This window comes from Hyperolius riggenbachi, chromosome 5 (genome assembly GCF_040937935.1).
Source record: "Hyperolius riggenbachi isolate aHypRig1 chromosome 5, aHypRig1.pri, whole genome shotgun sequence".
Classification (NCBI taxonomy): domain Eukaryota; kingdom Metazoa; phylum Chordata; class Amphibia; order Anura; family Hyperoliidae; genus Hyperolius; species Hyperolius riggenbachi.
Genome location: NC_090650.1, coordinates 69,438,599 through 69,451,452, shown reverse-complemented (window position 1 = coordinate 69,451,452; position 12,854 = coordinate 69,438,599). Strand labels below are relative to the sequence as shown.

Genomic DNA, 12,854 nt, shown 5'->3' with positions numbered 1-12,854 from the left:
TGGCGATTTTGAGGAGGAGATGCTGATGGGCACTTTGGGGGATGAGGGATTGGACAGCAAGACTGTGGCGACAGTCAAGCAGCCCATCCATGCATCAGGAGAGGAGTTTGGGGGGTCATCATCCCAGCAGGACATGTTTGAGGAGGGGGAGGATGATGTTGATGACCCGGTGACAGACAGAGACTGGGTGCCACCACCTCCAGGGGATGTCGTCCTCAGCAGCTCGGAGGAGGAGGAGGATGCGCTTGTGGGCCTTGCAAGGAGGCGCATCATTGCAAGCATTGGCAGCGACCCACAGCCTGCTGGTGTCTCAGGCTCAGCAGCAGCAGCAGCAGCATCAGCCAGTACCACCACCAGCCGCACCCAAGCCCCCCCCCCAACCACCACAGGGAGACAGGCAGCAGCGCTTCCATGCCGTAGGGGGATGTTTCTGTCACCAATCTGGCGCTTTTTCACCATGCCCACTGTGTACAGCAAGTACGCCACTTGCAACCACTGTCAGCGGAAGTTGAGCAGAGGTGCAGACCCCTTAAAGTTCAGCACCAGCTCGCTGATCAACCACCTTGCGGCTAAACATTTCCACCAGCATGAGGAGTTCCAGAGGCTGAAGGCATCTGGTGCTGGCAGTGGCACCACACCCATCACTGCACAGCCTTCAGCAGCAGCAACAGCAGCCACCCGCCCTCCTGCTCCTCCAGCAGCACCAGCAGGAGTGCGGAAACGCACTGCTCCTCCCCCCTCTGCAACTCCTGCCGCCGACACTGAGGCCTGTTCTGGCAGCCAGTCCTCAGTGGCCTCCTCCGCTGTGTCTGGTGATTCCCGTGTCAGCAAAAGGCCACGCAAGAGCCTTTTGAGCGAGTCCTTCCAGGGGGTGGTTAGGGCTCTGCCTCCCAGCAGCCGTCGCGTGCGGCAGCTGAACGGCTTGCTGGCACGGGCCATGTGCTCCCAACTCCTGCCGTACACGCTCGTGCAGGAGGGGAGCGACATGCGGGCGCTGCTTGCTTGTGCAGCCCCAGACTGGCAGCTCCCCAGCAGACACTTTTTCTCCCGCAAGGCCATTCCAGCACTGCACCGCTTTGTGATGGCCAATGTGGAGCGAGGGCTGGAGCACGCGGTTGGTGAAAGGGTCCACGTCACCATGGACTCCTGGAGCAGCCGCTTCGGGACAGGCCGCTACCTGTCCTTCACTGTCCACTGGGTCAGCTTGGTGGAAGGGGGTGAGGATGGGAGAGCAGCAGCGGGCACAGCAGCAGCAGCAGCAGCAACACAGTGGGTGGTGCCACCCCGCAGGGTCAGGGGAACTGCAGCGGGTTCCTCCGATCCTCTGCCATCCTCCGCCACACCTGGCCAAACCCCCCGCCTCAGCAGCAGCGTGAAGGCCCGCCACTGCCAAGCGCTGCTGCACTTGGTCAGCCTTGGCAAGACCAAGCTGACGGCAGCCCACGTGTTGGCCAAACTCCAGGAGCAGGAGAGGATTTGGCTGACCCCCAGAGGCCTCAGAGTCGGAGAGGTGGTGTCCGACAATGGGGCCAATCTGGTTGCTGCCATAGACAGGGGAAACCTGACCCACATCCCCTGTCTTGCCCACGTGCTGAACCTGGTGGTGCAGAAGTTCCTGCGCACCTACCAGGGGATGGGCGAACTGCTGGAAACGGCAAGGAATGTTGTGCGTCACTTCCGGCGCTCGGCTGCAGCCTGTGCGAGCCTGGAAGACGTGCAAAAGGAGCTGGATCTGCCACGCCATCGGCTGATCATTGACGTTCCGACTCGCTGGAACTCCACCCTGGCGATGTTGGAGCGTCTGGTTGAACAGAGGCACGCTGTCAACCAGTACCTTGCCCTGGCCACTGTTTCCGCAGCTCGGAGAAGGGACAAGACCAGCAACATCCCGTCCATCGTCCCCGATGATGACTGGAGGCACATGCAGCAGTTGTGCTTTGTGCTGGCTCCCTTCCTGCAGGCCACAAACATGGTGAGCAGGGACCATGCTATGGTCTGCGAGTGGGTGCCCCTGGTTTCTCTGCTGAACAGGGCCCTCGATGGTTTGCTGGAACAGGGAGCGGCAGCCTTGGACCAGCAGGAGCGGCAACCAGCTGCGCAGTCCACCTCTGAGGGGGAGGAGGAGGAGGACTTGGTGGAGGTCCCTGACCTGGCTGCTGATGAGGGGGATCAGCACAGCGCAGCTGAGTTGGTGCGGGGGTGGAGAGAGGATGAGGCGGCAGAGGAGGAGGATGAGGACAGCACTGACGTCGATGTGCCAGCAGACGTGGCCCGCCTCTTCCCAATGGCAGCGCACATGCTGGCGTGCCTGCGCAGGGACCCCAGGGTGATCCAGATGAAGCAGAGGGAGGACATCTGGATCAGCATGATGTTGGACCCACGCCTCAAGGGGAAGTTGAGCCAGTTCCTGCCGCCTGCAGGAGGAGACCCAGCGCAACAAATAAGGAGCTTGCAGCAGGCCCTTGTTGAGCGCTTGGAGGAAGCCTTCCCCCAGCCTTCCACCCCCACTGTCCAGCAGCCAGCACAGAGGCAGCAGCAGGTGCCTGCATCCAGCAGCAGCAAGCGCCCCACAGACCTGCTGTCTCTCAGCCACGAGCTCTACAGGACTGTAGAGGCTCCGGCAGCAGTGACTAGAGAGGAGATGCATGCAGCAGCATCCTCCTCCGGTCACAGCCAGCGCCTGACCCGCATGGTGGCTGACTACATGGGGTCGTACAGCGGGCTTGACAGCGATGCCCCTGTTGATCCCATGGAGTATTGGGTCAAGCGCATGGAGATCTGGAGCGAGCTAGCGCAGTACGCCCTGGAAGTGCTGTCCTGCCCCCCTTCCAGCGTGCTGTCCGAGCGCTGCTTCAGTGCAGCTGGTGGCGTGGTCACCGAGAAACGCTCACGTCTGTCTCACAAGTCTGTGGACAGACTGACGTTTCTCAAGATGAACCAGGCGTGGGTGGAAGGCGAGTTCCTGGCCCCTGTTGTCGGCGAGAGGGGGACATGAACTGGCTGCCGGAACCATCGTTAATGTGCCTTACCACCCTTTACCACCTCCTGGCTCCTGCTCACTAAGCCAGCCTGGTTCACTTTGACTATTACGTCGCCTGCAGCCACACATTTTACACCTACAGTGGGCTGCTGTGTACTGCCCTTCTGCTGTCTGTCTGTGTTTCCCACTGCCAGGGTACACAGAATGACCTTCTTCTGCTGCCACTCTGCCACCAGCTATTACGTCAAACAATAGCTATATTGGTTGCAAAACCGAAACCAAACAAACCATTAAAAAAAAAAAGGTTTAATTTTTCTGAGGTGCCCGGGTTGAAAACTGTGTTGTTCCAGTTGTGTATTGGACACAATGTGGGCTGCACGACCGCTGTCTGGAACCTCCTGTTGTGTTTATTTACGGCCCTGGTATCACCGCTAGGTACCAGGGCTATTATGTCACGCTGCCTACCTGCTGCCACACTCACACTACTCCTCCATTCCTCCTGCTGCTGCTGTCTGTCTGTGTTTCCCACTGCCAGGGTACACAGAATTACCTTCTGCTGCCACACTGCCACCAGCTATTACGTCAAACAATAGCTGCTCACATAATTACTCTCCTCCATTCCTCCTCCTGCTGCTGCTGCTGTCTGTCTGTGTTTCCCACCGCCAGGGTACACAGATTTACCTTGTGCTGCCACTCTGCCACCAGCTATTACGTCAAAAAATAGCTATATATCTGTGTAATTGGTTGTAAAACCAAAACTACAAAACCATTACAAAAAAAGGTTTAATTTTTCTGAGGTGCCCGGGTTGAAAACTGTGTTGTCCCAGTTGTGTATTGGACACAATGTGGGCTGCACGACCGCTGTCTGGGACCTCCTGTTGTGTTTATTTACAGCCATGGTATCACCGCTAGGTACCAGGGCTATTATGTCACGCTGCCTGCCTCATTGACTGCATGCTGCCACACACTCATCCTCCTCCTCCTGCTGCTAAATTTACCTCCTGCTGTCTGTGTGTTTCCACTGCCAGGGAGCACATACAATGGCGCTTCCAACATGCGTGCGCCACCAGCTATTTGTTGTTACGCTCAAAAATAGCTGCATTTCTTTAAAAAAAAAAAAAATGAAAAGAGAAATAAGTGAAGAAGAAGACGATATAGAAGAAGATGAAGATGAAGAAGATGAAGAAGAAGAAGAAGAAGATGAAGAAGATGAATAAGAAGAAGAAGAAGAAGATGAAGAAGATGAAGAAGAAGATGAAGAAGATGAAGATGAAGAAGATGAAGAAGAAGATGAAGAAGATGAAGAAGAAGATGAAGAAGAAGAAGAAGAAGAAGAAGAAGAAGAAGATGAAGAAGATGAAGATGAAGAAGATGAAGAAGAAGATGAAGAAGATGAAGATGAAGAAGATGAAGAAGATGAAGAAGAAGATGAAGAAGATGAAGATGAAGAAGATGAAGAAGATGAAGAAGAAGATGAAGAAGATGAAGATGAAGAAGATGAAGAAGAAGAAGAAGAAGATGAAGAAGAAGAAGAAGATATAGAAGAAGAAGAAGAAGATATAGAAGATAAAGAAGAAGAAGAAGAAGAAGTATATACAGTACTGAACAAAATTCTGGACACAACTTCTCTTTTCACCTTTTTTTTTTTTTAAAGGAACATCCCCACATAATCACTTGCTGTTGTCACTTGGAAAAAAATATGTTTCTTGCATCATTAACCCTCAAAACAAGTGTTGGGAAGCTATTTAAGGCCAATTCGAATAGTCAGCTCGAATAATGAGCTCGAATACCGACTCGAATAGTGAGCTCGAAGTCCGAGGTCGAATCGAATAGTAAAATTTATTCGACTCGAATATTCGACTGACCTCGAATAATTTACTATTCGAATTCGACCAAACTCGAATTTTAAAAAGGGGTATTTGAGCACCACTAGTTATCATGCTTTTGTGAATCAAGCCCATGGTGTGAAAGCCTGATTTATACTTTTTGTGCCCCTAGGCCCATTTATGTACAGCAACGCCCCTCCCATTCCATGTGTAGCCCCCTTTTCCATCCATGTACAGCAGCTCCACTCTTTCAAGAACAACTCTCTTGGACATCAGTTTCCCCTTTTCATGTGTTGCTCCCCATTGTCAACCTCCTCTTTCCTCCATAGCAGTCCCTCTTTCATGTTCAGGTACCTCCTGGAGCTGAAGCCGCCCAAGGCCTGGGCCTTTTTGGCCTTTCCAGAAATCCCGCCCTGCATGGTATATCATTTATTTCCCTTGGAAATGTTTTATTTGACAAAACTATAATGGGCATACTGTACCTAAAGGCAATCAGAAAAAAATGTAGTTTTATTTCCTTAGTTCGGCTACCCAGCAGTCTCAACACCGGTGATATGGCTCTTCATCCAAAAAGTTTGCACAGCCCTGCTGTAGAGCAGTGTTGCCCAACCCTGTCCTCAAGGCCCACCAACACTGCATGTTTTGTATGAATCCACAGAGGTAGTTAATCAGCTCTGCTGCAACACTGATTACTCCAACTGTGATTGCATGTGGTTTCCTGCAACACGTGTACTGTTGGTGGGCCTTGGGGACAGGGTTGGGGAACACTACTGTAGGGGATCCATGACTGCACAGTGGTGGCAAGGCTGCATAATACAGAGAACCTCAGCAGCACTGGCTAAACGTACAAATGAGGATGTGCTGTGCTCTGTTGAGTCCCAGTCTTTCATTCTAGTCCCAGTCTTTCCTGGTTTGAAATCTCAGCCATAGCCCCTTCCATTCTTGTCATGTGACCACCTGCCCTTGGCATTCCCCACTTGTGCCAGCCATACCCAACCCATTAGTGGAGTTATGGCTTGCCTTATGCACTAATACCGAGGCCAGGCAGATGACAGGTGAGGATAGGGGCAAGGAGCTGGTAGTCAATGCCATAGTCAGATTCTCATTCCAATTCTCCTACAAGCAAAAAAAGTTAAACTGTTTCAGGGGATACTTAAGCCTTTGATAAAAAAAAACAGTTTACTTGCCTGTGGCTTCTACCAGCCCCCTGCAGCGGTCCCGTGCCCTCGCAGTCACTCATGGATCCTCCTGTCCCCCGCCGCCAGCTAGTTTCGTTTTTCGCTGACAGCCTTACTGCGCCTGAAAAGGCCTGTCCACACATCTCCTTCTTCGCGTTCCTGTCCGCAGAACGCGAAGAAGGCTATGCTTAGCCAGGCCTGTCGGGCCTGTCGGCGAAGCGAAACTAGCTGGCAGCAGGGGACAGGAGGATCCGCAAGTAACAGCAAGGGCACAGGACCACTGCAGGGGGCTGGTAGAAGCCCCAGGTGAGTAAAAGTGATTTTTTTTTATCAAAGGCTTAAGTATCCTTTAACATCCACTCAAAAATGAATGTTTGTTTTCTTTTATCCCACTGTATAAGTCTCTAAACTTTAATTTCAATAGATTGACAGACATGTGGTATACAAACAGCCCTGCAGGCAAAACTAGCTTTCTGTATTCTGAGTTGAGCAGCACCCCAAGTGTGTGTATACTGCAACTCTAAAACACGTACAGCAAATAACCATAACAAGATTAATAATACATTCGGACATTAGGCAGAATTTTACAACAAAGAAGAGAAAATAAACTTTCTGGATAAAAATACAGCACAGAGTGCTGTGACATGTTACCTTTAGATAAGTAACCAAGCATTGTGTCTTTTATAAGTGACTCAATATTTGCATTGTACTCCTCACAGTAGGTAACAGGGTTGCAGTATGAATCCCTGTACACACATTCAATAAAAGTCATTTGAACCGTCCAAAGAACAACAGATATCATTGTATCAGACAACAGTTGGTATAAAAAATATGCCAAACGATGTTAAATGACAAGTGACCGATAAATGTCAAGTGACCGATATTTTACTCTGCCCAGTGTAACTGATGGATCAATTCAGATGACTATTGAGTAGTCGGCCAGTATGCACAATGTTGTTCAAACGACATTATGCTGCAGAATGCTAGCAAAATAGTCTTTTAACCAAAGGTCTGTACACACATTAGATTAATGTCGGTACACTCAAACGATCGGTGTCGCTCAAACGATATTACCAAACAAAAAGAAATCATAAATAGTTTAAATGATGTTGTTTACACACACCGATATTTCAATCAATTACGTTGTTTGAATACTTTGTGCGAAAGCGTAAGTTACATTATACATGACACATATAATGTAACTTACACTTGCACACACAGTATTCATACAACATAAATGATTGGAATATCGGTGTGTGAAAACAACATCGTTCAAACTATTTGTCGTTTCTTTTAGCCTGGTAATATCGTTTGAGGGACACAGCTCGTTTGTGTGTACCGACTTTACCTAACATGTGTACTGACCTTTGGTTAAAAGACTTTTTTGCTAGAAAGAGGAGGAAGCCTTTTTGTCTTGCTTCCTCCCCATTAGAAAGAGTGGTTACATTGTAGCAGAATGGAAGTGTCACACTGCTTGAAGTGGCTGACATGCATCAGCTGTACCTGTAGCCCCTCAGTGTCACCCCCCTCCCCCCTGCCCCCCACAACCTCCATCCTTCCTGGAGCTCCTCCCATCCCCCTTGACCCCGGCTTTGGGGCAGCAGAGTCAGGGAGGTAAGAAGGCAGGCAGGGGACACTCACCGAATTTGGAGTCAGCAGCAGAAGCAGCACTCGCAGCCAGATGGTGAGAGGAAGCCGAGAGCAGGAAGAGAGCAATGTACAGCGATCCCATCATGGTTAATCCATCAGTGTTAATAGTCCATGAGTGCGGGAGAGCCAGGAGGGAACGGCGGGGTGCAGGCGGCGGGGGAAGCAGGACAGGCAGGGGGGATGGATGGTCGCCACTCAGTACCCGATCTCCCTCTAGCTCCACTCTAGCCTCCCTGATCAGCTTCAGCACCCAGGACAGCGACCAGCACCGGCCCGCCCACTCTGAAGACACGCCCCCTCCCGGCTGGTCACATGAACCGCAGGCCGGCCTCTGGAGGAGATGAATGGGGCGCCGAGATGTGCTGCCTTCGGTGCTGATGAATGAAGCTCAATGCTGCCTGCTCATGGCTCACACACAGAGCACCGAGCTGGGGACAGGCGCACACATAGCACAGGCAGGAACAATAGCATGATGGCAGCAGGAGCAAGGCACGGTCTAGTGTGTGTGTGCTATGACTGTGTGTGGAGTGAGTTTTCATAGCAAATGCAATCACAAACGCCAGCGATTGCAATTGCGATTTTTCATTAATTTGGTTATGCGATTGCGATTTTTCATTTGCATTGCATTATCTCTGTTAAAATCGCTCCAGAAAGCGATTGCGATTTGCAAATCGAATCACTATTGTGGAAAATACTTCTCATGATTTCTATGATAAAGTAGCAACCCTAGCGATTTAAAAATCACTAGCGATTTGCGATTCAGCTATGTACAGGAAAAAAGCCCTTACATTTTTACTTCGGTGGTGATGACTTAGCTTTTCACAATTTGTATTGGCCTCAAGCAGCAGTTGTTTGAGGTTTCCATACATTACTTGATTTTCACCATGAATATTCAACCGATTTGATCATCATGATCAAATCTCGCAGATATCGATGTCTCAAAATGGCCACACAGTCAATCAGGCGTACTTGAAAATCTGGGCCCTCGATTGGGTGCGCGGCGGTAACGCCATACAATTTCCCAACAACCGACGGACCCCCGGCCAGTGGCCCCACGTGTGTGTGTGTCCTGTCCCATATGACATGGTAATGGTAGAAAAAGAGGCAAAGTCCGGGCACCTTCCGCCCTGTTTATTGTGTTGTAAACAGCGTTACTTGCAGTAAAGTGCGGTCAATAACAATCAGACATCCATATGTGGGGCCTGCGTGGTGGCGGTGAGATAGAGGTGGGGGTGCCGCGCACCAAGCTGGGGCTTGCGACTGACGTTTTACATCACTTCAGACGCTTGGTCACGCTACGTTCCAATGTTTCCTGTCCCATACCCATGGTGAGTGTTGAATGCTCACCTGCCACGCTGGTGTGTCCAGCATCTTTTTCAATTGTCACTGTGAGCCCCATGTGACAACCGTGCATGTAATGACATCAGTATATGCACTGGTGTCATGTGTTAGGGCCTAGTGCACACCAGAGCGGTTCGGCTGCGTTTTGCGATCCGCTTGCGGATACGCTTGGGTAATGTATTTCAATGGGCTGGTGCACACCAGAGAGGGAGGCATTTTGCAGAAACGCATACTCCCGGGGTGAGGCATTTTTTTGGATTGTGGATGCGTTTCTGCCTCAATGTTAAGTATAGGAAAAATGCAAACCGCTCTGAAAAACGCCTGTTCAGAGCGGTTTTGCCGGCGTTTTTGTTACAGAAGCTGTTCAGTAACAGCTTTACTGTAACAATATATTAAATCTACTACACCAAAACCGCTACACAAAACTGCAAAACGCTAGCTGAAACGCTACAGAAAAAGAAGAAAAAGCGTTTCAAAATCTGCTAGCATTTTGCGGATCTGCTAGCGGTTTTTGGTGTGCACCAGGCCTTAGTGTTACAGGCATTCAGAGCGACAATTGGAAAACATGCCAGACACTGGAGGAGGTGAGGGGTCACACCAATGTGACAGGTGAGGCTGCAGCACTAACCACTGGAGGAAATTAACACACACACACACTGGGGGGGGGGGGGGGGGGGCATGGTAGCACTGGGACATTTACAGTAGATTTGATGCTGAAATCTATTGGAAATCTGTCTGCAGTGTGTGGGCAGGCAATAGATTCCTCTCTGATCAGATTCGGTCAAAAAGATGGTTGATTTGGTGGCAGATCCAGAGGTAGATTAGGATGTAATGCGGCCCTAAGCAAGGCAGTAGATTTCAGGTACCCTTGTGGTCCTTTTAGTAAGCTGAAGAGGTCAGAGAAGATGCCTGGTGGGCCCTTTGACACCCACTTGGCCCCAAGAACCTGCCTAGGTTGCCTAGTGGATGATCCTGCTCTGGGCAGATCAACAGGTGTATGGTCACCTTTAGTCTTGGCACTCCTGCTGGATGCGGAGTTTCCTACCAACTGTCCTAATCATTAAAGAACCACGCCAGCAAAAAAAGTAAGCAGTTAAAATCTGGCAGAACCAACAGGTTTTGGACTAGTCCATCTCTTCATGGGGGATTCTCAGGGTTTTCAAAAACATTTCCCGGATGGCAGTTTAACTGCCAAAATAGATACCATTCAGCCTCCCTACTCACTTGCACACTACTATGTCAACTAGACTTAGCAACTGCCATTCAGGAAAATCTTTTGAAAACAAAGAAAACCCTGAGAATGCCCCATGAGCAGAAGGACTAGTCCAAAGCCTCTCGGGTTTTTGCTTTTTAGCTCAACACTCTAAAGCGTACCTGTGAGTGAAAAAAAAGTTCTAAGGACTTGATTCACTAAGCTGCAGTGCAGTGCAGTGCAGCGCAAGCTTAGTTTGAGCAGCGCGACTTAAAGAATCCCCAGTGCAAGCTACGAGCAGGAGTGCTGAGTAGCGTGCGCTGCTAGCTTACACGCACTTCCTGTAAAATACTGTCCGCTCCTATAAGCCCTCCGTCTGCCCCATCAGGTCTTGTGGATTTGAAGGCTGTGATCCCCGCACTTTGATTGGCCCAATAGGCTGCCTGTCAAGTGCAGGTATCAAGTGTATTAAAACAACTGGACCCACTGGGGCTCAGGGCGGGTTTAGTGGAGCAAACGTTATTTAGAAGGAGTGCGAGTTAGTTAGCAGCGTGCGCTACGCTGCACTATCACAGCATAGCGTGCACTTAACTCGTACCTCTCTCATTAAGCTGCGCTGCTAAAGCAGCGCAGCTTAATGAATCAAACCCTAAGTTATATACTCGCCTCAGTAGAAGGAAGCCCTTAGTTAATCCAGAGGATTCCTTCATCTTCCTCCTCTGCACCGATCCAGTGCTGAGACCCTCTGCATATATTTGAAAAGAACATGTTGAATATATCTTCATCGCCGCGCTCCCATTTGTGTATGAGCACAGCCACACTGCACATGCGCAGGTTCAGAGCAGCACAGAGCCGCTCATGCATGGCTTTTTCCACTGGGCACAAGCTGCTTTATGCTACACCTGTGCTCTGCCGTCCTGCTAGCATGTGGACAGTAGCGTGACCTTGAAAAAAGAGGGCTACCGGCGAGCATCAGTGGGGTGGATGAGGATCGGAGAAGTCTCTGGAATCATTCAGGGGCTTCCCTCTGCTGAAGTAAGTAACTAAATTGGATCTTTTTTTCCCCACAGGTTTTCTTTACAGCGGACGTGAATTCAGAACTTCATTTCTACTCTAAGGCTTCTTGCACACACTAAGACGTTACAGGCGCACGTTAGTGCAGCCTGTAACGCTCTCCCAACGCACAGCAATGTAACACAAGTGGGCTGTTCACACTGCCCACGTTGCGTTACATTGTAACGCAGCAAAGTGCTGCATGCTGTGCGTTCTCCGCGGCTGAGCCGCGTTAGACTGTTTGCACATGCTCAGTCATGTTGGGGAGGAGTGGAGAGCGGCCAGGCACATGGCAAATTAATATTCACTGCACTCAGTGACGTGCAGTGTTAACTTCCTGGAGCGGCCGCTCTGTGCGGCGATTGGCCGGCCGGGACCACGTGATGCCGCATGCGTCCAAGAGTACGCATCACGGCATCACGGACGCCAGAGTGAGCTGCACAACGCGGCTCACTCCGACGTCCACACCAGAGAGCACCATGCGTTGCGTTAGGAGCACGTTATTTGCCCTATAACGTCCCCTAAACGCAACGTCCTGGTGTGTTACTAGCCTAAAAGATAAGCATAATAACCCTTAAAGAAAAAACATTTCTTTGTTACAGCTGATACAAATCCTGCAATAAATCTGCAGTGTGTCTACTTCCAGCTTTCATGGAAGCAGCCATATTGTGAACATCCTGTGTTTACAAATTAGCTGCTCTACTGAGGTAGCTAGCTGATACAACTGAGAGACCAAATTACTGTTGTGATTAGTCACAGATGAAGGGTAATTAACTAAGGTGCAGGGTGCGTTTCTCTATGTTTTCTGACCTGTGCAAGAGTTCAGGTCCACTTAAATTAAGCCCCATTCGTATGACTAGCAGGGCATAAAAGGCATAGTGCTGGGGAATGTATGTGTTTGCAAGTGAAGTATGACATAAGGTTGAGAATGTGTGATGTGTTGAGATGTTTATATTCCGATTAAGAAAAGGGAGATCACATTTCAGAAGGGAAATACTCTCGTAAGTCTACTTATGACCCCTTGCAGCAGGGATTGAGCATTGCTCCAGGAAAAGACCATTATCTCTAGCTGGAGCTGATAATCAGCTGGAGAGCATGTTGTCTGTTCTTCATCTTTGTCTTCCTGTCTTTAGGCTGCTCACTTGACATCTCTTTAACTACTGGTCAATGAAGGCGAGAGAATGACCTCTGCGAGTCCTGAAGGAATATGTCAGCGGAAATAGGAAATGAAGGTACCTTTGGTACAACGGCATAAACAGGAATAGGAGAAGGCAATAGTTGCATATTTACTTCAATAAACTGTCACTGACTCACCTTATACGGTATATACAGTACAACCATGCAATAAACAACTCCAAAATACACTGCATGAATAAAACTGATAAAGAGAGGTGTTTAGATTTCCTGTACCATTTACAAAAAAAAATATTTATTGATGCTAAAATTGTGGTAAAATTAAAAATAGACTCACAAAACTTAGCTCATGAGTTACCTATTAGGGCGTGTACACATACCCAACTGATGTCAACTGTCGGGGATCAGGATCCGATCTCCTTGGACGAAATTGCTGGGCCTGGCTGCAAACGCGCCTGTAGAGCTGTGTAGCTGAAGACAAACTGTGTTGCTGTGTGGAG

General features: G+C 49.6%; 1 protein-coding gene across 1 annotated transcript in view; it reads right to left on the bottom strand.

Annotated features, from left to right (window-relative positions):
• Positions 1-7,918, bottom strand: part of PTPRN2 (protein tyrosine phosphatase receptor type N2) — a 1,331,885-nt gene extending 1,323,967 nt beyond the window's left edge. The window contains exon 1 of the mRNA XM_068235852.1: positions 7,626-7,918. Coding sequence (XP_068091953.1) covers positions 7,626-7,719 — 94 coding nt within the window. The 5' untranslated portion in view covers positions 7,720-7,918. The remainder of the gene's footprint in view (positions 1-7,625) is intronic.
• Between the last annotated feature and the right edge of the window lie 4,936 nt (positions 7,919-12,854).